Source organism: Rhinolophus sinicus, chromosome 14, assembly GCF_057876585.1.
Source record: "Rhinolophus sinicus isolate RSI-liver-muscle chromosome 14, RSI-T2T, whole genome shotgun sequence".
Classification (NCBI taxonomy): Eukaryota; Metazoa; Chordata; class Mammalia; order Chiroptera; family Rhinolophidae; genus Rhinolophus; species Rhinolophus sinicus.
In genome coordinates, this window is record NC_142514.1 from 70715994 (window position 1) to 70742855 (window position 26862).

The window sequence follows — 26862 nt, forward strand, 5'->3', positions numbered from 1 at the left end:
CGGTCTTAGTAGAGTGGTCTTATGTAGTAGGTCTGCTGTGGGGCAGTCTTCCTGGTCTCCTGAGCCATGTACTCCAGGTGTTTCCCTTGTGTGGATTGTGTGCCCTTCTCTGTAGTTGAGCCTTGGTTGCTGTTTGCACAATCAATCAGAGGGATTGACCCTTGGGCTCATTAGTTGTGAGGACTGGCTCTGACGACAGTGGAGGAGTTGTGGTACAGGGGATGACCCTACAGAGCAGGATCTGCCTCAGAAGGGCTCTGGTGCCTGCCCAACCCACCTTTTGGGTGTGTCGCCCTTGGAGGTGGGTGGGTGATGCTTTGGCCCTGTCCGAAGCTGGCCAATGTGCATGCCAGCCCCAGGGCCACCTGGGAAGGGACCCACTGCAGGCCAAGTTCAGCCACAGCTGAACCCAGGGTCATCCAGTACGAGCCACAGAGCAATCCACAAGTGGCTCCCACCCACACCATGCTTGGAAGTGCCTCAAGAGGCCAAGCCACGAACCAAGTGCCAGGCTTAAGGCTGCTCAGCCAGAGGGTCACATCATAGCCTGATGCTGCTTGTCTGGGTTCCATGGACCTTTGATAGACCCTAAGTAAATCTGCAGCATGAGCCAAGGCAGGCGGTTTGTATGAAAAAGCCACTGAAAGAGGCTTGGGTATGCCCAAAAGTTGGGTGGGACGGCGTCTCAGAATCACCTTCCATGGCCAAACAATACTCCATTGTATATATGTACCACGAACAGTGTCAGCAGGCTTGATGGAGACACAGATATGGCAGCCATCTGTGCCTGCACACCAGGGAAGGGGAGGGCTGAACAAAGAAACAATAGCTTCCACCATCTCCTCCATCCAGGTGAGAGCTGCCCCTCCAGCCTTTGCCCTGAAGTCAGACAACTGAGTTCCCCCCGTATGTCCTTGTCTCCGCTACAGTTGGAGCTCAGAGCTAGTGATTCCGTTGGTGAGTAAGTCCATGCATGGTCCCTTTAAGAGGAGTGCCTGGGACTCCAGTTGCCCTCTGTCTCCCTCAGTCACAATCTCCTCTGGTTTTCATAACCAGCAATTATGGAGACTTTTCTCCCTGGCACTGGAATCTTGGGCTGGGAAGGCTGGTATGGTGCTGGGACCCCTCGCCCTCCAGCGGGGACCTCTTCAGTTGAGATATCCCTCCCAATTTTCAATCGTAACACACATGTGCGGGAACAGTTTGTCCCATGTCTCTGCCCTTCCTACCAGTCTTGAGATGTCTTCTTCTGTATGTCCTTAGTTGTAGGGCTTCAGTTCAGCAAGATTTCAGACAGTTCTCATGATGGTTGTTTTGTAGTTTAGTTGTAATTTTGATGTAGTTGTGAGAAGGTAAGCACCTACTCCACCATCTTGACCGGAACTCTATCTGGTATCAGTATTATCTTAACCAAGTGACTAAAGTTAACATCACAAGTGTCATGTGGATATCATGTACACCCTGATATGATGCAATGAGAAAGGTGCTTCACATCTGTGGCATTGTCTTAAAAAACCCATAACCCTAATTTAATCATGAGAAAAAACTTAGACAAATCCAATTTGAGAACGATTTTACAAAAACATCTTACCTCAAAATCACCAAGGTCATCAAAAACAGGGAACATCTGAAAAACTGTCACAGAGAAGACTAAGAGGAAATGACAGCTAAATGCACAGTGGCATCCTAGATTGACTCTTGGAACAAAAAGAGGACATAAAAGGAAAATCTAGGGAAATCTAAATAAAGTGTGTAGTTTAGTTGATAGTAATGTACCAACATTGGCTTCTTGTTTTGATAAATGTACCACAATGATGTAACATTAAGGGAAACTGAAACTGGGTGATGAATATAGGAGAAATCTGTACTATCTTTGCACTTTTTTTGTAAACCTAAAGTAGTGTCAAATAACTTAACTCTTCAAGATTTGTTTGGAAACCCTCTCCTCATTTTATCCACCACTCCTAACCTATTGCATCATGAACTTGCCCAATTTCGAGTAAGTCCCCACTCCCACATCAAAAGACCCACCTGAAACCACACCTTCCCCAAACCTCATAAATATCCTGCTTTTACCCGCTCGTCTGAGATGCTGTTAAAACTTGGTCTTGGAATTAGTGATCTCCCTTATCACAGTAAGCAGTAAACTCTGCTTTGCTTTCTCAATATGTTCTTTTGGTAATTCTTTCTTGGGAGACATCATTTGAAAAACAAACATTAAAGCTATTTCTTGAAGAAAATTTGAATATGAATCAGATAATAGGTAATGTCATGAAATTATTAATAATTTTTTTTGTATGATAATGGGGTTATAGATAAGACTATCCTTATTCTTAGAATATACTTGCTTAACTATAGAGGGATAAAGTAAATAGTTCAGAAAAAATATGTACACACAAAGAAAGTATGACAAAATGTTGATAAATGTTTCATCTAGCTAGATACTAATGGAAGGTGTATGATGTCAATTATTTATTTTTCACTCTTCCCTATATGTGGAATTTTTTCTAATAAAATGTTAATGTTTTTAAAATGACAAATACTTATAGTTATAATTTTCAAATTAAAGTCAGTATAGAGCTATATATTGATAGCTTTTTGCAGATTAACAGCATCCTAGTTATATACGGGTATCACTGACTGTGGCAACTGGTGCCATTTGAATGGTAGGTAGTTCCACTATACATAGTAATGTACTTTGATATCGCATGTCTGTAGTATAGCAAATGCCTGATCTATATTTGTTGAGCTGGTACAATAATGAAAACAAAATGCAAGACTGGGTGTAAGAAGCACAGGGTTTTCTAATACTGCACCTGTCCCCATTTAGCAATCTGACATTGAACTTACCTTTTCTAGATAATAGGTTAGGTTTCCCTATTATGAAAGGTCCCTCCCTACCTTTTGGATAAGATGATCTTTTCTAGATAATAGGGTAGGTTTCCCTATTATGAAAGGTCCCTACCTTTTGGATAAGATGATCCCTATGGTCTCTTTAAGCATCTAAGCACAAGAATATACACTTCCTCAAAACTCAGGGAAGTTTTTACTTCTATAAGATGCTAGAAATTTGAAATTTTTTATCATAAAAGAAAGCTAGGCTAAATGGAAAACTTGGAACAATATAACACCTTATAGTTAATCATAGCTGACATTTACATAGTATTTTCCAAATGCTTTCATACATATCTAAAAATCTGACAACTTAGACACTGATAATAAAAATCTTAATATCATTTGTAATTTATTAATTTATAAGATGAAATTATTTGATTGAATATTCTCCAGAATAGGACAAAGATCTGTAGCTAACTGGAGAAAAGGGAGATGTGTCATGTATGGTAGAAATAATAGCCTGGCTCTCACTCCAGTATGTGTAGGGAACATTATTGTGGTGTACCTATTAGTTAACAAAACGGCAGCCTGCAAATGGACACTTAAGTGGAAATAAAAATTATAAACCTAAAATCTTTGATTCTGGAGAAACTATAGGTCAAAATAGCATTTATTGAGAAGACTTGCTGAGAGGCAGCACAAAGCAGTAGTTCAGTTGTGGTCTGTTATTTCAGGTATGCACTTTTGATGTTGTTATAGATATATATTTACATATATTTACATATATATATATATATATATATATATATATATATATATATATAGTAAAACTGAATTTCTTAATTTCCTTTTCAGATTGTTATTGTATACAAATGCAACTGATTTTTGTGTGTTTACTCTGTATCCTGCTACTTTATGGAATGTATTAGTTCTAACAGTTTTTTGTGGAATCTTTAGGGACTTTTACATTTAAGATCATATCATCTTCAAACAGGTAATTTTAATTCTTCCTTTTCAATTTGGATGCCTTTTATTTATCTTTCTTTTTAATTAAACTTTATTGGGGTGACAATTGTTAGTAAAGTTTCATAGATTTCAGATGTACAATTTATTATGTTTATGTGTAATACGGAAAACTAACATTTTAACTCTATTAATGGATTTAGGATCAGGCCGGGACAAACCACCTAGTGTCTATTTAAGGTTTTTATCGTGAGTCCATTTATAGAAATTGAAATAGTTCCAGTAATACAAGGATATAATAAAAATTATTAAAGGAGGGTGCCAGAGACTACCGGTGTTAAATTTAAATGTGGAAACTTCGGTTCTCTGATTTAAGATGACTCCAGACATGGAAGATTCCTGATCTTCTGCAAGAAGATGTGAGTTTTAAACAAATCTATAGTCAAGCAGAGAGAACATGAGGTTAGGAAGCAAGGGCTGTGTGGCCCTAAATTAGTCCTATTTGTTTCTTTTTCTTGACTAATTGCTCTGGCTAGAACCCCCAGTACTACGCTGAGTAGAAGTGGTGAAATGGGGGATCCTTGCCCTTCCCCGATCTTAGGGAAAAGCTTCTAGTCTTTCACAATTGAGTATGATATTAGCTGTGGGTTTCTCATATATGGCTTTTATCATGTTGAGGTAATTTTCTTCTATTCCCACTTTTGTTATGAAACGTGTTGAATTTTGTCAAATATTTTTTCTGCATCAACTGAGATGATCATGTGTTTGTTTCCCTTCATTTTGTCAATGTGGCATATCACATTAATCAATTTTCACATGTTGAACCATCTTTGAAGTCCAGGAATAAATCCCACTTGGTCATGGTGTATAATCCTGCTAGCATGCTGATGAGCGAGAACTTACATTAAAGTTTTCTATTTAACAAACCAAGTTTGTTACAACAGTAATTGTGTAATTACTGTCTAGACATTTTATAAATATGAAATATTTTAATCTGCATAACAACTCGAAAAGGTACATGTTATTTTTATCCCCATATTTACAAATGAAGAAAGTGAGTCACATATGAGTCAAGTAAGTTTCCCAAAGTCACTTGGCCAACAACAAATGACAGGGTGGGAAGGATCCCCTATTTTACCACTTCTATTCAGCGTAGAAGTAGAGTAGGAGGTTCTAGCCAGAGCAATTAGTCAAGAAAAAGAAACAAATAGGACTAATTTAGGGCCACACAGCCCTTGCTTCCAAACCTCATGTTCTCTCTGCTTGACTGTAGATTTGTTTAAAACTCACATCTTCTTGCAGAAGATCAGGAATCTTCCATGACTGGAGTCATCTTAAATCAGAGAACCGAAGTTTCCACATTTAAATTTAACACCGGTAGTCTCTGGCACCCTCCTTTAATAATTTTTATTATATACTTGTATTACGGGAACTATTTCAATTTCTATAAATGGACTCACGATAAAAACCTTAAATAGACACTAGGTGGTTTGTCCCGGCCTAGTCCTAAATCCATTAATAGAGTTAAAATGTCAGTTTTCCCTATTACACATAAACATAATAAATTGTTGTCATCCCAATAAAGTTTAATTAAAAAGAAAGATAAATAAAAGGCATCCAAATTGAAAAGGAAGAATTAAAATTACCTGTTTGAAGATGATATGATCTTAAATGTAAAAGTCCCTAAAGATTCCACAAAAAAACTGTTACAACTAATACATTCAGTAAAGTAGCAGGATACAGAGTAAACACACAAAAATCAGTTGCATTTCTATACAATAACAATCTGAAAAGGAAATTAAGAAATTCAGTTTATATATATATATATATATATATATATATATATATATATCTCAACATCAAAAAGAATAAAATACTTAGGAATTGACTTAGGAGTTGAAAAACTTGCACAATGAAAACTATGAATCATTGCTGAGAGATATCAAAGAAGATATAAATAAATGGAAAGGTACCCTGTGTTGATGGGATTACAGGATTTAAGATTATTAAGATATCAACGTTACTCAAAGTGCTCTACAGATTTAATGCAATCCCTATCAAAGTGTCAATGGCATTTTAAGCAGAAATAGAATGACTTAGTCTAAAATTCATATGGAATCTCAAGGGACCTGATATAGCTAAAGCTATCTTGACATAAAGAACAAAGCTGGAGGACTCACATTTCCTGATTTCAAAACTTACTACAAAGCTACACCAATCAAAAGAGTATGGTAATGGGGCCGGCCTGGTGGCTCCATGCTCCTAACTCCGAAGGCGGCCAGTTCGATTCCCACATGGGCCAGTGGGCTCTCAACCACAAGGTTGCCGGTTCAATTCTTTGAGTCCCGCAAGGGATGGTGGGCTCTGCCCCCTACAACTAAGATTGAACATGGCACCTTAAGCTGAGCTGCCTCCCAGATGGCTCAGTTGGTTGGAGCGTGGGCTCTCAACCACAAGGTTGCCAGTTCAATTCTTCGAGTCCCGCAAGGGATGGTGGGCAGCGCCCCCTGCAACTAGCAACAGCAACTGGACCTGGAGCTGAGCTGCGCCCTCCACAAGTAAGACTGAAATTACAACAACTTGAAGCTGAACAGCACCCTCCACAACTAAGATTGAAAGGACAACAACTTGGAAAAAAGTCCTGGAAGTACACACTGTTCCCCAATAAAGTCCTGTTCCCCTTCCCCAATAAAATTTAAAAAAAAAGTAAAAGAAGACATTGTTATAAAAAGAAAAGAAGAATATGGTAATGGCATAAACACATACAGATAGACCAATGGAATAAAATAGAGAGCCAAGAAAAACCCCTTGCTCATATGGTCAAATGATTTTTAACAAGGGTGCTAAGACTGTTGAATGGGGAAAGAACAGTTTTTCAAAAATGATGCTGGAAAAACTAGATACCCACATGCAAACGAATGAAATTGGACCCTTACCTAACACCATATATAAAAATTAACTCAAAATGAACGAAAGATTTAAATGTAAGACCTAAGACTATAAAACTCTTAGAAGAAAATGTAGAGCAAAACTTCACAACATTGGATTTGGCAATGATTTCTTAGATATGACACCAGAGGCAGAAGCAACAAAAGAAAAAATAGACAAATTTCATAAAAATTAAGAAATTTTATGCATCAAAGATACTATCAACAGCGTGAAAAGGCAACCACCCACAGAATGGGAGAAAATATTTATAAGTCACATACTTGATAAGGGTTAATATCCAGATTATATGCAAAAGAGAACTCTTAAAACTCAACAATGAAAAAACAAACAACCTGATTTAAAAATGGACAAACGATTTGAATAGACGTTTCTACAAAGAAGATATACAAAAGGTCAATAAGCACATGAAAAGATGTTCAACATCAATAATCATTAGGGAAACGCAAATCAAAACTATAATGAGATACCAGTTCACACCCATGAGGATGGCTATCATCAAAAAAGCAGAAAATAACAAACATTGGAGAAGATGTAGAGAAATTGGAACCCTGGTGTACTGTTGATGGAATGTGAAATGGTACAACTGATGTGGAAAACAATGTATAGTGATTTCTCAAAAAATTAACCAGAGAATGATCATATGATTCAGCGATTTCACTTCTAAGTATGTACGAAAAAGAACTGACAGCAGGGACTTAATGAGTTATGTGTATACTCATATTTATAACATCATTCATTACCCATTGTGCACAGTAGTTTAAATGTGGGTGCAGCCTAAGTGCCCATCTACCGATAAATGGAAAAGTAATGTGGTATACGTATAATGGAACATTATTTAGCCTTAAAAAAGAAGGAAATTCTGACACATATTACAGTATGGATGAACCTTAAGGGCATTATGCAAAGTGAAATAAGCCAGTCACAAAAAGACAAATACCCTGTGATTCCACTTATATGAGGTAGTTGGAGTAATCAAAGTCATAGAGATAGAAAGCAGCATGGTAGTTCCCAGACTGAGGTGTGTGTGGCAGGGAGGATTGTTTTAATAGATATAGAGTTTCAGTTTTTCAGGATAAAAATAGTTATAGAAATGGATGGTGATAATGGTTGCACAACGTTATCAATGTACAAGTTTAATACCATTGAACTTTGCACTTAAAAATAGTTAAGATGGTAAATTTTATAATTTTGTAACCACAATTTTAAAAATTAGGGTGATGGCAAAATCCTCCGCAAAGGAATTGCAAGCCAAGGGAATATTTTCATATACTGACTTTGATCTATTCTATATTGGATGAAATGACCTACTTCTTTTCCTCTAGAATTAGGAATCGATTGGACTGCTTAAAGTGTGGGTCCAGGAAGACAACCCTCCACTGAGGAGCCAATATAAATGTTTCACTTATTTTCCTTCTGATTTGTCTTCTTTAAAGTTATCTCACAGCTGTAACAAAAAATCTACTTTGAAAGCTTTAGGGATAGGAATATTTTGACTTCATGTTTACTGTATACATTATAGTTCTCTCCATCCATTATATGTGTATTTTAATAGTTACATAGTAAAGTTTTTCTATTCTAGTTTTATGTATTTAGCTTGTCTTTGTTATACTCGTATTAGTATTTCTCTGTATGTACAAGCCACTCAACTTTTAATTTCAATTTATCTGATCTTTGCAGAAGAGGTTTTAAATTTACTCAATTAATTCCTGACTAGAATTGTGGGCTTGCATTAACACAAAAAGGGAAAGGCAGAACTGACAGGGACTTTTGCTTCAGGCCAGGTTGAGGTAAAGAGAGTGGATTCACACTCACCTTAAACAAAAACTGGACAAAATATATATTAGAAGGTATATTACTTTTCTGTTGGTGCTGTAACAAATTACCACAAACTTGGTGGTTTAAGATAACACCAATTTATTATCTTACATTTCTGATTGTCAGTCTAAAATGGATCTCACTGGACTAAAATTGAAGTCTTTGCAGGAGGATTTTGGAGACAATCTGTTTCCTTTCTTTTTCCAGCTTGTGAGGCTGGAAAATTGGTTTATGTATACGTTGGCTTATGGCTCCCTTCCATCTTGAAAAACAGCTCTGCTTCTGTCATCATATCTCCTTCTCCAACTAACTCTCCTGCATCTTATTTCATTTGTAAGGATCCTCTATTATGACCTTGTGAAATGAACGCTTGTTAACTAGAGTACAGGGTACCTAATGGTAAGCCACAGTTCAACAAAAGACCACAAAAGAAATTAAAATGGAGACGTTTATTACTCATGGGTACTTGAGGAAGTACACAGCATGTCTTGAGAGTCCACAAGGGGAGGTCAAGACAGGGTGCAGGCAGTGAGAGCTACAGGACTTGGGGCACAATCTTTATTAGGGTCTGTGGGTAGAGTGCTTTGGATCCTGCACTGAGGCCAGATTGGTCAATTCAAATGTTAAAAAGGGGTATTGGTAAGCCCCACAGAGGTCTCACCTAAGGGGCACACACAAAGGGAAGGCCCTGAAAGGTGGGGGAGACTATTGCTCACAAGAGCTATTGGGGAAGTCATATCAGGGCTTAACATTTACTTATAACTCTGTGGTCTGCTATTTCAGGTATGCACTTGCATGAGGGGCTGGTATCAGTTTAGGGCCTCACAGGCCAAACAAAATGGATGCTGAGTTAGCAATACCAATGGAGTAGTTTAATGAAACTCTTGACAACCCCTGTGCAGACGAGTACATTGGGCCCACTTGGATAATCCAGGATAATCTCCCCATTTCAAGACCCTTAATTTGCCTTTTCACCTGGGACCTCCATTTTCCAATAATTTGTCAAAATGACCAACACAAATGGAAAGAGGAAAGGCATCCACTATATGTTCTCTATGCCTTTTAGAAAACATGGAGTTGCTCCTTTGGCCACATACGCGTACATGCAATTCTACAAGAAAGGTGATATGGTAGAAATCAAGGGAATGGGCACTGTTCAAAAAGGAATGCCCCACAAATGTTACCATGGCAAAACTGGAAGGGTCTACAATGTTACCCAGCATGCAGTTGGCATTGTTGTAAACAAGTTAAGGGTAAGATTCTTGCCAAGAGAATTAATGTTCGTATTGAGCATATTAAGCACTCTACAAGCCGAGATAGCTTCCTGAAATGGGTGAAGGAAAATGATCAAAAAAGAAGGAAGCCAAAGAGAAAGGTACCTGGGTTCAACTGAAAGGCCAGCCTGCCCCACCCAGAGAAGCACACTTTGTGAGAACCAATGGAAAGGAACCTGAGCTGCTGGAAACCAGTCCCTATGAATTTATGGCACGATAAGTGTAAATAAAAGACCTCTGTACTATTAAAACTATTTCTCTTAATTGAGAAGAAGTGTGCTGTTCTCTCCCCCAAAGACATTTAAAGAAAATAAAAAGACCCTTAATGTAATGACAATTACAAGTCCCTTTTGCCGTATAAGATAACATAGTCACCGACTCTGGAAACGAGTACATGGACACTTGGAGGGAGGCTATTCTTCTGCCTGCCACACAGGATCTTGAGACATGAGATGACAAGCAGTGTGAAGGGGAAAAAAATGAGGCGAGCCCTAAATGGCTTCAGTGACTGTAGAGAGTTTCCAGGCCACAACACAAGGAGGGGGAACTAAAATAGACCCTGACCATCTCCCTGAGTAGAGATAAAGAGTTGAGAACTCAGGGAAAGCAAGGTGGCTAAATTTCACATGGCAGAACCTGGTGAGGAGAGCACTTCCTGGCAAAGAGAGTGCTATACAGAGCTTCAGATATATTCAGAGTTCCTCTTTTTTGAAAACACTGTGGAAGATCTTAAAAAGTTAAACATAAACCTACTAAATGACCTAGTCATTACATTCTATTACATAATTTCTATTGCTTCTGTAACAAGTTACCGCAAACTTTGTGATTAAAAACAACATAGGTTTATTATCTTATAGTTTTGGAGGTCAGAAGTCCAAAAATCAATCTCACTGGGTGTTGGCAGGGCTGCTTCCTTCTAAAGGCTCCTGGCGAGACTTCATTTCTTTGCCTCCTAGCTTATTGAAGCTGCCAGTAGTAGCATAGCATCTTCCCCTCTCTCTCTCTGTGTCCCCCTGCTCCATTGTCAGTCACTTTATCTTCTGTCTGACTAACGCTACTTCCTCCCTCATAAAAATGCTTGTGATTATATTAGAACCACTAAGATAGTCAGGCTAATCTCCCCATCTCAAGATCCTTAACTTAATCCCCTCTGCAAAGCACATTTTGCCATATAAGGTAACATAATCACAGGACATGGACATCTTTGGGGGGCCAGTCCTCAGTCTGGCAAAACGTTTTAAAGAATCATTCTCCCCAAATGAAAGCATATAGTCACACAAAATTCTTTTACACATATGTTCATTGTAGCTTTATTCGTAATATTTACAAATAGTTTATTTGTAAACCAAAAAATAACCTAATGTCCATCAACAGGTGAATGCATAAACAAATTGTGCTATATCCACACAAATACAACACTACTCAACAAAAAAAGGAATTATTAACTATTTATACAGCAATAACATAGGTGAATTGAAATCATTACACTGAGTGAAAGGAGCCAGACAATAAAGAATATATATATCATGATTCCATTTATGTAAAATTCTAGAACACAAATTTATCTGTAAGGAACAGAAGCAAATTGGTGACTGCCTAGCGACAGAGCAGGATAGGGGGAAGGAGGGTTTGGGTTACAAAGGATCACATGAACATTTTTTGGGGTAATGGATATATTCATTATCTTGATTGTTGTGATGGTTTAATGATTTAAATATGTACTGTATTGTATGTCAATTATACCTCAATAAAGCTGTTAATATAAATAAAACAATTGATTAGTCCTGTTTGGATTAAAAATAATATAAGGGGTTGGGGGATTTTGCTGGAGGATGAAATTACATTCACCTTGACTACTTGGTAATCAAACTGGATTTGATAAGGAGTAGGGTGCTAGAAGAAATATGACCAGAACTTCTTCTTTTCCAATTTTCTCTCCATTGAGGGTTTTCCATAGAAATTGTTGAAATCTACCAAAAAGTTTACTAGTTATCTTAAAGATTCTTTCAGAGGGTTCTGCCCAGGGAAATTCTTTGCTTTCAAAAATGACTAATTCCTGAGCCTCTAAAGGGCTTATTCTCACCTAGAAGTCTCACCTTAGAATTCTCTACCTTTCTCTTTTAGTTGTAGATTTCATCACAGTACATGTTCCGTCTAGGATAGACTATAGCAACTTGCCACATAGGCCCTGCCTACAAATCCCACCGAAAAGCCACAGTCCAAGTAGACTGCTTTAAACAGTACGTTAATCCAATGCTTTGTACTGAACATGGCTTGTACTGTGTTCAAAGCACTGAATTACACATATGAAAGTCTATTTCTCATTTTAGATTTTCACGGTAACAGGAATATATATATGTATGTATATATACATATACACATACACATATATATATACATATATACAGTGTTGTTTGATATTTGCTATACTATGTGGATTGTAATCTGTAAAAAGTGTAAAGTATGGTCAAGAGAAAGAATAAAAATATTAATTTGGGCATGAACTTCTTACACAAAGAAATGGAAAATTCTGTTTTATTTCAGATTTAACTATCCTAAATGAATGTCATAATATTTACACCATGTCCTAATATTTACATGTCCTAATATTACACCTAATATTTATATCACGTCTAAATATTTAACGAGTATTTGCAGATGATAAATTCTACAGAAAAGCAGTCCTGCAAATTGTAGCCAAAGTCAATGTTCTTTTGCTCACCGAGGGAACAGGTTATTTGCTTCTGTATAGTGTAGCATTCTTACCATTAGATGGCAGTAAAAACTAATGCAATGATTAAACTCCCTTACCTTTAATAATGGTTTGCATTGGTGCAACTTAAGTTATTCAGTAGACACGTTTCTGAAAAGTTCTGTGACTATTGAAAGAAATTGTAAATAGTCCGGCATTCCTTTTGGAAATCAGAGTTATTTTACAAGGTAAATAAGATCCCCAAGATATAAGTTCTTTTTTTAAAATAAACTTTCTAAAAATTAAAGTATAGCATATATATAAAGTGCACAAATCTACCACCAGTTTGAGTATCATCAAAAATTGAAAACACCTGGGATAGGAATATAGTCGATAATATTGTAATCACTATGTACGAAGGTTGGACAATTAAGTTCGCGAACTTTACTGGTGTCGGATGGGTAATAGATTTATAGATGGGTAACAGAAAATAGATTTTGTAAGTTACATATAAATGTCTAATGACTATGTTGTACACCTTAAATTAATATAATATTTATGTCAACTGTAATTGAAAATTTAAAAGTTAAAATAAAAAGTGAAAACACCTGTATAAGCATCACCCAGATAAAATGAAAGAACATTGCCAGTATCCCAGAAGACCTCTTGTGTTCCCTCCTAATCATTACGAGATAAACAGTATCGTCACTTTCAGCATTGTAATTTAGGTTTTCCTGTTTTGAGAAATTTTATAAATGTAATTATGTATTATATATTTTTGTGTCTGGCTTCTTTCAATATGTTTTGTTCTTTTGCTTGTAGATATATTTTATTCTTTTTCTCTATGGTAATGTATTTTATTATATGAATGTACCTTTATTTATCCATTCTACTACTGAAGGAAATTTGGGTTATTTCCAGTATTTAACTATTACAAATAATTGCTGCTATGAACATCCTTGTACGTGCCTTTTGGTACACAAATGAATGTATTGCTTTTGAGTATATATCTGGGAGTAGAATTCTTGGATCATATAGTGTGTGATATTGCCAAATAGTTCTTCAAAGTTGTAGCAATTGACACTTTCACCAGCAGCATGTGAGAATTTCCATTGTTCCATATTTTTCTCAACACTCGGTATTGTCAATCTTTTTAATTTTAGCCATTCGGAGAGACATGTAACAGTATTTCATTGAGGGCTTTAATGTGCATTTTTATGAAATCTAATAAGGTTAAACACTTTTAAATGTATTTTTAGACTATTTGAATGATATGTGAAGTGATGATTCTTGCATTTTGCCAGTTTTTTATCGTGTGCTCTTATTGTTTTATGGGAATTCTTTACATATTCTAGATATGAGTCTTTGTTGGGTATGTGTATGCTTATCTAGTCTCCCATTCTGGCTTTGCCTTTTCATTCTCTTAAAAGCACTTTTTGATGAACTTTAATGTCCTCTAATTTATCTTTTTTTTTTCCTTTATGATTAGTGCTCCTTGTATCCTTTTAAAAAAATTTCTGTCTACAGCAAGTCTTGAATATAATCTCATATGGTTTGTTCTAGAAGCTTCATTATATTAATTTTCACAGTTAGATCTAAAATCTACCTGGAATTGAATTTTGTGTATCATATGAAGTAGGGGTGAAGATTCATTTTTTTTACATCAGGATCCAGTTGATGCCTCACTATTCGTTAAAGAGGCTATAGCTTTCCTACTATGCAGTGACAACATGGGTATTTTATGTTCAGAGTTTTTATATCAGGTATAAAAACTATATCAGGTTTGTGTAAAGTGGAGCATATCCATATTTAGCAAAGTTTATCATTTAGTAGAATTTTTCTGGAAAAAATGCTATTTAAAAAATTCCATTAGAATCCTTTAATATGTAGAGAGTTGCATGGTTTTGACAAAACCCGAACACATTTGATTATAATAGGGGATAGTTTCAGCATTATCCAAAATGTATTGTGTTTTCTGGGGAGTTTAAAACTCCCCTTTCTTAGGGGAATTTAAAGTAAGGGATAAACAAACAATTTGCTTGAAGTGAAGCAGATTATATAGGCTTAGAGATGATCCCTGACACTTTAAAATCAATTAATCAACCTCAAAGCTTATATTAATCTGCCTTGTGACTGACCTGATCCAAACCTTTGAAGACGTTGCCATCAAGCTAGAGAAACATAAACATATTCAACCTTTAGAAAACAAACACAATCAAGTGTTCCTGTTCCTACCTCTTCATAGTATGCTTGGTAAAAGATAAAAAAAAAAAAAGCCACAAAAACCATGCATCCTTGTCCCCAAATGTTTGAAAACCAAGATTTGTGGTTTTAAACGTCTAATTGTGTGGTTTTCAACAAGAGGTGTTGTATTCTAAAATTATTTCTGTACTTCATAACTTCTGTGCTTGAATGTAGATGAACTTGTTTACTATTTCTTGAAGTTTATGATTATATATTTTCACAGATGGTCTTATCTGTAAGCCTTGCCAAATTATATCTCGTACTTAAATACATTTAAATGTATTATTTTAATTAATTATGTATTTGCAAGTATAATTTTTTAGGAAAGCAACAGTAGAAAAAGATAACATGTTTGGATTATAAGTTTGGGAGTCATAGTTGAATTGACTTTCTCCATACTATATATAAAAAAAAAATCAGCCTTAAGCTTGCTTCCTTTTTGCTTACTCACTCTTTAATAAGCACTTGACTCAACTCTGATGATCTTTTGCCAAGAATATGGAACTCGTGCTTGCTTTGGTTTTTCTGAATTCCTTTTATTAATTTTTAAAGAGTTTCTTTTAACCTGGATTTCTGAACAATTTTTAAAATGGTAACTAACTGATGCCATTTTTATGTGCAATTTCAAGAAAACTTTTTAAGTGTAAGGGGATTTATTAATTTTTTAAAAATCTACAAAAATTTCTGTGCATTTTATACATCTAACATAATTAGCTCTTGCCAATTTTACTGTACAAAAAAAGAATACAATTAAGAACATTATTTCATAAATAATTTTCATTTTAAGATTTCTTTTAAATCATATTTTAATTCTAGTTTGTTGGTAATTTAAAAGCAAATAAGGACTGTCCCTGTGGCTCAGGCGGTTAGAGCTCCATGCTCCTAACTCTGACGGCTGCCGGTTCGATTCCCACATGGGACAGTGGGCTCTCAACCACAAGGTTGCCAGTTCGATTCCTCGAGTCCCGCAAGGGATGGTGGGCAGCGCCCCCTGCAACTAAGATTGAACACAGCACCTTGAGCTGAGCTGCCGCTGAGCTCCCGGATGGCTCAGTTGGTTGGAGAGCATCCTCTCAACCACAAGGTTGCCAGTTCGATTCCTTGACTCCCGCAAGGGATGGTGGGCTGTGCCCCCTGCAACTAGAAAAATGGCAACTGGACCTGGAGCTGAGCTGTGCCCTCCACAACTAAGACTGAAAGGACAACAACTTGAAGCTGAACGGCATCCTCCACAACTAAGATTGAAAGGGCAACAACTTGACTTGGAATAAAAGGCCTGGAAGTGCACACTGTTCCCCAATAAAGTCCTGTTCCCCTTCCCCAATAAAATCTTTTAAAAAAAAAAAAGAAAAAGCAAATAAGAATGGGAAAGTAGATGTTTGAGGTAAAAGTGAAGATTTGAGGTGTTTCAACCTGAAAATCACTCCCAGAAATATGACTTCCCTACATCTTTAGCTAACTTTAAAACTATGTAGAATGTGAATTTTGATTTATTTGAGAATCTTTGATATTCATTTATTAAATATTAATTGAGTACCTATTCTGTGCCAGGAATAGTCCTGTCCTCAAAGGAGACAGACAAGTTAAAAGGCTATTTGAATTGTTATCTGCTCAGAGGTGGGTACCAAGAATACTAAGAACATACAAAGTCAGTAGAGGAAAAAAGAGGGAAAAGGAGATTCATGGAAGACTTTTTGGAGTCATCACACGTGAGGTGAGTCCTTGGGAACTGGTAAGAGTTCACCAGAAGGAGAGGAACACATGCATAGAGGCAGGAGAGAGTACCCAGGCAGTCATAGAACTAATGCGGTTGGGTATGGTTGGAGTTTAGGAACAATGGCGGGAGTGGTAGGAGAGAGAGATTAGAGGCCATGTCGTGAAGATTCTTGAATGTTGACCTTCTAGAAAAAATACAAAATTCATAGTTCTGTATTACTCCTTTTTCTTAAAAATGCCAGTGTAAGGATTTTAGGGTGATTATCCTGTATCCTTTTAACCAAGAAAATATTTAGCATTATCCAGGGAAATTTTGGACTACTGTCTTCCAAAGAATAAGTGAAATACCCATAATGACCACAGAAATTACCCAAGATGGAGGCTGAAGAAGGATCTCCAAGAACCCCTAGGACTACTGTTAATAGAAGAATCTTAGACACTATTTTTTAGGACACAGGTTCATAATAACGGCCAGAGTTTTTGTGAATGAAATCAAATGTATAAATTGTGGTGCAGTCATGTAATTTGTGGCATTCCTTTCCTCTGGACACAATGGACCAGAAATAGAACACTAAGGAAAGAGAATAAAAATTTATTTTTTTCTCAGTTGTATGTTTGCCTATGAAGAAATTTTTTTCCTGCCAATTTTGCTGAAATGAAGAGAAGCATGGATAAAGAAGAGACACTTTTTTCAGGTTGGCTTCAGGAGAATGACCTAGGTAGTGCACACTCAGCTGGGCGCATGTTTTCTCTTTGCTGGTTTAATCCTGAAGAATTGTAGTCACTCCTTGAACACTGAACGACATTTCCTGGGTAAGGGGTAGGATGAAGTAAATTTTTAACAGGTGGGGCTGCCTCTTTGAACCAGGCTAGGCAAATTTCTATGATGCCAGAACACAAGAGAAGTTTCCAGGAGTGTCAGGTCCTTACTAATCCTGGCCCCACCTACTAGAAGTGCAGAAAAAGCAGGTTAGTTAATAGAGGGATAAGCAACTATGTACTCAATTATCCATAGTGCAATCTCGTGGCCAAAAACATTAATTAGGAGCCTGAGTCTTCAACTTAAACATTGAACAGTTTCCTGTCTCACCACCCCTGAATGTGTACTGGTTTGACTCATCCCCTGTCAGTTCCACACAGAACTTCTCCAGCTTTGCTGAAGTGAGTCATTCATGTTCTGGGTCTTCCCTGGGAACTACAGGGGATGGTATGTGTGTGAGTGTGGAGTGTGTGTATTAGTGTTTGTTGTTTTTTGGCAAATGCCATACATAGAAGAGTGTGTGAGTGATTTCGATGTATAATCAAAATACACTGTGCAATTAAAAACAAACAAACAGAAACATACACATATATTATGGCCCAACCACTTAAAATTTAGAAATTCTGACTTCAGAGGCCTAGAGGACAATGGACAATGTATAAAATTAAATGGTACGAAAGAGTAATAGTGAAAAGTAAGACTTTTCACCCCAGCCTCCTAGTTCCCCTCTCCAGAGATAACCACTACTTCCAGTTTCTCTGTATCCTTCTAAAGCATTCTGTGCATATAAATGCATAGTAAAATGTTCCTCCCTCTATGAAACAGAAGTGACAGCATCTTCGAACCACTCTTCTCAACCCTGTCGGGCACAAATTTTTTATAAGCTCTCCAAGAGATTTTGACAGCCACTGGTAAAAGCTACATTTTTATTCCCCAGAAAAAGCTACAGACACATCTATTAAAAATCTCCAGGTGTTCACTAACTTCCTCAAACCCACGGTCTAAATTAATCTGGTTAAGACACCTTGACCTAGGGTGTTTAATCTAAGATCACCCTGAGTACTTAGTTTGTTGCCAGATAAAATACAGGATGCCCAATTGAATTTGAATTTCAGGTAGAAAACAAATAATTTTTTTTTTAAAAGATTTTATTGGGGAAGGGGAACAGGACTTTATTGGGGAACAGTGTGTACTTCCAGGCCTTTTTTCCAAGTCAAGTTGTTGTCCTTTCAATCTTAGTTGTGGAGGGTGCCAACCGGCAACCTTGTGGTTGAGAGGAAGCGCTCCAACCAACTGAGCCATCCGGGAGCTCAGCGGCAGCTCAGCTCAAGGTGCTGTGTTCAATCTTAGTTGCAGGGGGCACTGCCCACCATCCCTTGCGGGACTTGAGGAATTGAACTGGCAACCTTGTGGTTGAGAGCCCGTGCTCTAACCAACTGAGCCATCCGGGAGGCAGCTCAGCTCAAGGTGCCATGTTCAATCGTAGTTGCAGGGGGCAGAGCCCACCATCCCTTGCGGGACTCGAGGAGTTGAACCAGCAACCTTGTGGTTGAGAGCCCACTGGCTCATGTGGGAATCGAACCGGCAGCCTTCGGAGTTAGGAGTATGGAGCTCTAACCACCTGAGCCACCGGGCTGGCCCAACAAATAATTTTTTAATATAAATATGTCCTATGTAATATTTACAATATCTGAAATTCAAATTCAACTGGGAGTCCTCTATTTTTATTTGCTAAATATGGCAACTATACAGAAAATTTTGATCCATTGGAAGCTATTCAAATGAATCTATTTATTTTTTTAGAGAATTTTTTATGAGTTTATTTGGGTCAAAACTGACAATATAACAAAGTCTGACAATTAAGTTCGCGAACTGGTTGCAACAATGTTGGTAACCTTTTTTGATATCAGAGGGATTATTCATTATGAATTTGTACCAGCTGGACAGTTAACCAAGTTTACTATTTGGAAGTGCTGAAAAGGCTGCGTGAAAAAGTTAGATGACCTGAACTTTTTGCCAACAATTCACGGCTCTTGCATCACAACAATGCACCAGCTCACACGGCACTGTCTGTGAGGGAGTTTTTAGCCAAGAAACAAATTACTGTATTATAACACCCTCTCTACTCACCTGATCTGGCCCCCAGTGACTTCTTCCTTTACCCAAAGAAAAAGGAAATATTGAAAGGAAGACCTTTTGATGACATTCAGGACATCAAAGGTAATACCACGACAGCTCTGATGGCCATTCCAGAAAAAGTTCCAAAATTGCTTTGAAGGGTGAACTAGGCACTGGTGTCAGTGCATGGCTTCCCAAGGGGAGTACTTCGAAGGTGAGCGTAATGATATTCAGCAGTGAGGTACATAGCACTTTCTCTAGGACGAATTCGTGATCTTATTTGTCTGTCCTTGTATGATAGGGAGCAAGATCGCAAATGCTCCCAAACTAATTTTCTTTAGAATGCCCTGTATTAGAGATGACTTAGATTATAATTACAGGACCAGGCTCTTTAGGCTAAAGCCAAATAATCAGAGTTTAACCAGAAATTGGATATCTGTTGGCTTATTTCAAATTAAGTGGCTTTAACTTGTTATTTTAACTTGTTATCTAATGGGATAAAACTGTATTGTTACTATGAAGGGGTCACTAAAATAAAAAAATATTTAAATTCACATATAGTAAATTATCTTACTTTCAAAGAACTTAAAATATCTAAAATCTGAGTTATTTTGGTCTTTAAAATGAGCATTAAAACCTTAGCTAACCGAATTTGGACAAAGATGAAGAGAACCAGCCTAGAGGTAAGTTTTCATTATTGATTAAATCATCTTTATTATCAAGAAAAATAATATTAAGCATTGACTTATAGGTAGTGTAAAATCCTGACATGGAGGATGCAAAATTGTAATATATGACTTTTTAAGTAAATCAATAACATGTAATAATAACTATCAAATGACAAAGACTTACAAACATTGGAATCCTACTATTAAGACAGTGGAAGCAAGGATTACTGTAATGGGTATAATTTTGTTACATAGGAAATGAAGAAAAAATTATGATCCTATCAGACCATGAATAACCCAAATACATCTGAATGGACTCAATAAAATTAAATTTTCTCAATCCATTTTGGAATTGTTCTCACTTAGTAGCTAAAGGTATATTTTCATTTCTCTCACTGTTAATCTGCATAGGATTTAGATACTGCTGATGTTTAACAATTAGTTCTCCAAGGGCTAAAACAACCCTGATCTGTAGCATTTGCCAATTTCCACGTGTAAATACTCTCACCATGACTGATATAAAGCTAACATTTTTAACAGCCTGTTTTCAAAATTCCTGAAAATTTAACAATTGGCTCTTGTGAGTCTGTAAAAGCTGGTTTTATTTCTGTAAGTGATTACCTGATTGGATTTCATAGAAAGGAAATAGAGAACTAGGTGTTCTTTCTGTTAATTGATATGCATATCATGAAATTTGTCAATACAAGCCAAAAAAACCCCCCACAAAAACAAAAGAAATACTGTAAGAATTTAATTAGTGGAAATTTTGAATGTGTTTGGGAAGGTGTAATAAACACCTGAAGAAATCTGTTAACTTTTGTTCTACCAGATCTGCTGGCCCTGAAGAGAATTTAACTTAAATAAATACCTAAATGCTTTTAAAGTTGCACAGTTACATAATAACCAGTGGGAAGGTACCTGTCATCATAGAAAAGTGGAAATGAGTTACCTCTTTAAACAGGTCTATTCCATTTGATTCATATAGAATTTCTTTTACTTTTTGCCAAGTTTCATTAGAACAATTATATAAAATGCTTTAGCTGGATTCAATAACAGAGAGCAAAATTCCCCAAAACAAAATAGTAGGTGGTTTCCTTTCTTTTTCTTCAGCGAGCCACCTTCAACTATGCTCTTGAAGTTTTGAATTTCTTCCAATTCTTGGTTAGGAAAACTGGCAATGCAGACAGTAGTGATGACTGTTAACTAGCCAGTGCCATTCTTCATTTGGTTGGCATGGATCAGTATTCTGCTATGATCCTGTTTCCGTTGCAGTGCGCCATTTGAAGCATTAAAATGAAGGTGCCAAGTGTCTTGCTTTGATAGTCTTCCCAAAATAGGTTTAGCTTGATTGTTCTGAACTACCAATGTAGATAAAATAATTCCATTTGTGGATACTGTTGCTGTAGTTTTACTTTTAATAGTCCTAAGATATTTGAATGGCAAAAAAGGAGTTGTTATTGTTATGCTAGAGATTGTTCCCTTTCAATACGATTGATAACCATTTATGGATGAGACATTGATAGTAGCTGCTAAGAGAGCTTTCTATACTCCACATATTAAGTTGATCTAATGGATAGCCAAAATAGCCCAAGTAGCAAAAAGGTATAAGATAATTGGTTTGACAGAATTTTGTATCACTTAATGACGCAAAATATGATTGGGGGTAGCATCTGGAATAAAGTAATAATAGATTGCTGTTATACTAAAGAAATTTTGCTTTCAAGGTGCTAGCTTATGTTTTACCTTAGAGATAAAAATGATGTGTTTGAACTGCTCACAAAATGCCTTGTCATGGGTCCATAGAGAATAAATCATATATGCATAAATAATTTAATATCCAATGGATTCTGATTATGTAAAAAATCAACAGGCTTATAAACTGCCATGCTGATCATACATATTTGTGTACGTGACTATATATGTGTGTGTGGAACACTTCTGTATGTTTGTTAGCTAACATGCCCCTCTACTATTTTAGAGAATTGTTATAAAAAAGAAAACTTTGAAATCTGATTATCTTTTTTTGTGACAAAATCTAACACAAAACATACTTATTTTTTTGTTGTGATTTTACTTTTTAAACATTTTGCTTAAAGACTTTGTTGAAGTAGATAGTGAATTTTAATATCATGAAGGAGTTTTATAAGTTACAAATAATTATTTAAAAGAGATGATCAATTTAAGTTGGTTATATGAATTATATATAAATTTTATAGTTATGTAGGGTAACAGAAATGTTATCTGAGTTTGATGCCCCCAAAACTAACTTTCTGAAGAGAAATTATTTTAAGTGTAGAGGTCTGTTCAGAAATTTTGGAAGAAGAAAAATGTTCATCTCGGAAATAAGACTTCATGTCCAGTTTGGGAATTGTGTATGGTTGAGGATACTCTTTAATGTGAATGGTAGACTGTTTCACTTTTTAAAGGGAAAGCATGTAATTTCGGTTTAAATTATGCTCCATATGCCTTAACTTTTATGGCAATGCTTAGATACAATAAATCTCAGTGACAAGAAAAAGAGTATCTGAGATGTCCTAAATTAAGTTACAGCAGGCCAGAGAGTGGGAGGACGAATCAAGAAAGTTAATCAGTTAGGAGCATGCAGACCAAAACTAACAAAAAACTGCCTGTATTCCTGAGTGTTGAAACTTTGAATCAACTTTCAGGCAGCTATTTCAGCACTTATCTAGACAGAACAGTGGACCACCAGATGCGATGGCATCGTGCCTATGCATGAACTTTCCAGACTGTTGCCCACAACCAATCCAGAAGCAACAAATGCTACTTCCTTATGGACTGTTTACCTATCTCAGGACCTTCCTGGCTTCACCTTTTCCCACCCCCTTTTATCTATAGCCACTGTAAATTCTTTCAAAACTACTTAACATCATTCTTTCCTAAAGTCATTGTATAAAACGGCCCCATCAACCTCAGGACTTTGGACATATTTACCTTCTCCACCTAGCCCTGCTGCCAGTGGTTTAGACTGTATGCCACAGAACATGGTCCTTTCTCTGGCTAGCATATGGCTCAATCAACCCTTCCTTTCAGGAAAACTTTGGGTCTCCAAAGTTTTTGTTTAACATTAGTATTAGAATGGTTCTAAATAATGAGACATCCATTTAATAAATACATTTTCCATTACACATAAAGATTACTTGTAATTGCTAAATACATTCATGATGTCTAGGGAGTGAGAAGAAGGGAGAGGAGGTGGAAGGCAGTGTTAGATGATATAAATCATCTTTTTGTTTTGTTTTTAAAATTTTTATTGGGGAATATTGGGGAACAGTGTGTTTTTCCAGGACTCATCAGCTCCAAGTCAAGTCGTCGTTTTCAATTTAGTTGTGGAGGGTGCAGCTCAGCTCCAGTCAAGTCGTCGTTTTCAATCTAGTTGTAGAGGGTGCATCTCACCGGCCCATGTGGGAATTGAACCAGCGACCTTGGTGTTATGAGCACTGAGCCAACCAGCCGCCCATAAATCATCTTAAGGTAACTCTGTTTGAAATAGAAGCACCATAGAAAAATATTGGAAAGAGAAAGTGTTCATTCAGTCAATACTTCACTGCCTTTTCACTCCATAGCATACATTTAAAATGTGGCCATAACCCATTTGGAAGAGGGTATTTGTATGCTCAAGCTGGACTCAGAGAAGGGCAGCAAAGAATTTAGCAAACATGGTGGTTGGACTATCAGGAGGATTCCGGCTATTTGCTTCAACCCCAAGGGTGAGCACAACTATGCAGGGACAAAGACTGAAGTGGAAGAGACTGGGGCACCCGAGCAGTCCCTGTCAGGGAGGAGTTCCAAATGCAGACACACTGGCAGAGAGAACCTTTACTTTTTATTATTTATTTTAATTTTTAAAAATTAAATGTATTGGGGTGACATTGGTTAATAACATTACACAAGTTTCAAGTGTACAATTCTGTGATACATTATCTGTATATTGCATTGTGTGCTCACCACCCAAAGCCTAGTCTCCCTCTGCCACCATCTATTTGACTTTCTTCATTTTTTTTATTTGACTTTCTTTACCCCCTTCATCCCTCCCCCCCACTCTCCCCCTTCCCCTCTGATAACCTTCACACTGTTGTCTGCGTCTATGAGTTTGTTTTGTTTTTTGCTTTCTGTTTTATATGCCTTATATGAGTGAAATCACGTGGTTCTTATCCTTTCCTGTCTGACTTATTTCGTTTAGCATGATACTCTCAAGATCCATCTATGTTGTCGCAAATGGCAGTATTTCATCCTTCCTTATGGCTGAGTAGTAGTCCATCGTATATATGTACCACATCTTCTTTATCCAATTATCCATCGAAGGATACTTGACTACCTTGAACAATGCTGCAATGAACATAGGTGTACATATATCTTTACAAATAAGTATTTTCAACTTTTTCAGGTAGATACCTAGAGGAGGGATAGCTGGGTCATATGGTAGCTCTATTCTTAATTTTTCTGAGGGAACTCCATAAGGTTTTCTATAGTGGCTGTAACCAGTTTACATGCCAGCCAGCAGTGTATGAGTGTTCCTTTTTAGGGAGTACTTATGACACACTGTGGAGTACTCTACTAGTGACTGGATTGAAAGTGTGTGTGTGTGTGTGTGTGTCCAGAAAACAAGCAATTAATGATAAAGCATATGCTAGGGAGTTAAGTGTACTTGATCTAACAGCGCCAGCCAAACTTGCTGACTATAGTTAATGATTGCTCAGAAAGACTGGGAAGTAACTCCACTGAGGAAAAAGGAAATGGTGGACCTGCCTCCATGGTTCTGACATTCTGAATGTGAGATATCTGAAGGTCCAAATAGAATAGGCTTTTTGCACAGCCGGGAAGCAATCTGGCTCCTATGCAATCCCCATACACAAGGTGCCCATTCCAGAAAACCGGCGAGCTCAGTCTCATTTCCTGCAGGTGAGAGCTTGGCACACATTTGTCCGCGTCTTCCATCTCGTGTCATGGCAACATCCCCAAAGGCATGCTGCAAGATCTACCTCTTTTTATGATTTCCTAACAGAAATTATAAAAATTAAAATGTTTTATTAGAAAAAGAATCCGAGGCACGTTGCATGCACATTTGACATTCAACCTCTACACATTTTAAGATCACCTTAACCATCAAGACCTTTTTCCTTATATATAAAACGCAACTCTCCACAATCGAAACCCAGGGATTTGGATGAGGTTTCCTTGTCAGTGTTTCTCCCAAGTGGAGGAGCAGAAGCAGGAAAGGCGGGCGACTCGAGTAGCCTCATCTAAGGGGCTCTAAGAGAAGGGCGGTGGGCGTCTTTTTCCTCTCTCCTTTTCCATCTTGGACAGAGATCCGAGCGGCGGCAGTGGGACTGTCCGAGACCCCAGGGAGGGTAGGGAAGAGACCCGGCAGGGAGCGGGGCCGGCGGCCGACTCTCCTGCGAGAGGACGCTGCCGGGGGCGGCCGGGAGAGCGCGGTCCGCCCCGATCCCAGGGTGCACCGCGTCCCGCCCCCTCCCCTCTCTGGGTCCCGCCTTCCCTCGGCCGGGGCCCCCTCCCTGCCGGCTCCAGGAGGCGGGGACGCGGCGGCGGCTTCTCCTGTCGATTCTTTCTCACTCACTGGGGAGCCCGGCTGTGGCGGCACCTTCGGAGGTAGAGCAGCACAGCCGCGAGCCGGCCGGTCAGCCAGTGCAAGGTCGGACAGACTGACGGCAGAGCCGACGGACGGACAGCGGGGTAGCCAGACGGCCCGAGTCGCTTCAAGTTCCACCATGAGCTGGGGCACGGAGCTGTGGGTGAGTCCGGGAGAGGGGCGTCCCGCGCGGACCCGGCCCCCGAGGGGCGCGGGCTGGACAGGCGCGGCTGACCGTCGGCGGGCAGAGCGCGTCGGGCGGTCCCCGGCCCTGGCGGAGGTTGGGGGTCCCGCTCCTCTTTGTGTGCAGACCCTGTCGGCCCGGGGTTGAAAGGCTGCTGGTCTGCGTTCCCGCCTCTGCCGCCGCGGTGGGGCTCCGGGCAGCGCCTCGGCCGGCCGGGGGAGCGGCCCGCGGGCTCCCGCGTCCGCCGCCATCCCCTCCTTTCCCCTCTCCCTCCTCCGCCTGCACTTTCCGGACGCCTGGCTCCGAGCCGGGCCGCGCTTCTCTGCCTTTGTATCTCCCCGCCTCGAGGCGGGGGAGGGGGCCCATTGTCCCGAAGGGGCGCTGTTCGCGGGCGGGAAGGGGGTCTCCCGCGGCTCCCCGCCCGGGCGAGGGTCCCCGGGGCGAGGGCGTCGCCGGGCCGGGGTGGCGCGGGGAGCAGCGAGGCACCGCCCGCCGTTCTGGCCCCAGGTAGGGGGAGCCCGGCGGCTTTGTTCGGAGTCCGGCCTCCGGCCAGTCGGGCCCAGCCCACACGCCCATTTCCTTCTCCCTGTCTCCTTGCTTCGGACCCGCGTAGCCTCGGGAACTCCCACTGGGCCACCCGTGGGGGCCGTGGGGGGGTTGGCTTTTGGGATCTGAATTAAATGGATCGATGGGGAAGCCAATTTTGCCGAAAGGAGCGTAGGACTTCCCAATTGCTTTACTTCCCCTTCCGTTGTTCTTTATTCTCACTCGTGTTCCCTCTTTTCTTTTTCTTTCTTCCTTCCTTTCTTGGGCGCTGGAGGCTCCAGACAATGCCCAGTGTCTGGCCAAGGTGCGGGTGGGCTGTAATAGGTCACGGAATTCGCTCGCGACGCCGCCACTGAAGGGTGGAAGAGTGGAGGGCAGTGATTTCTCAGGTGCCGCGGAGGGACAGGGGGCGTGGGGGCGCTGTCCCGAGAGCGGTCTGGCTTCAGCCACTCCCCTTATTATCCCACCTGTGCGTATTTTCCGTGCCTTT

The 26862-nt window shown here is 38.9% G+C and overlaps 1 protein-coding gene and 1 pseudogene across 4 annotated transcripts in view; both read left to right on the plus strand.

The window, feature by feature from the left end:
- Positions 1 to 5686: 5686 nt before the first annotated feature.
- On the plus strand, positions 5687 to 11772 carry LOC141572132 (large ribosomal subunit protein eL21 pseudogene; annotated as a pseudogene).
- A 13703-nt stretch (positions 11773 to 25475) lies between these two features.
- FNBP1L (formin binding protein 1 like) overlaps positions 25476 to 26862 on the plus strand; it is a 98576-nt gene continuing 97189 nt past the window's right edge. The window contains exon 1 of one of the 4 annotated variants that reach the window (XM_019752671.3): positions 25476 to 25805. In XM_019752671.3, the coding sequence (XP_019608230.1) occupies positions 25782 to 25805 (24 nt within the window). In that variant the 5' untranslated portion in view covers positions 25476 to 25781. The remainder of the gene's footprint in view (positions 25806 to 26862) is intronic. The other 3 variants (XM_019752695.3, XM_019752679.3, XM_019752687.3) reach the window with 3 other exon arrangements.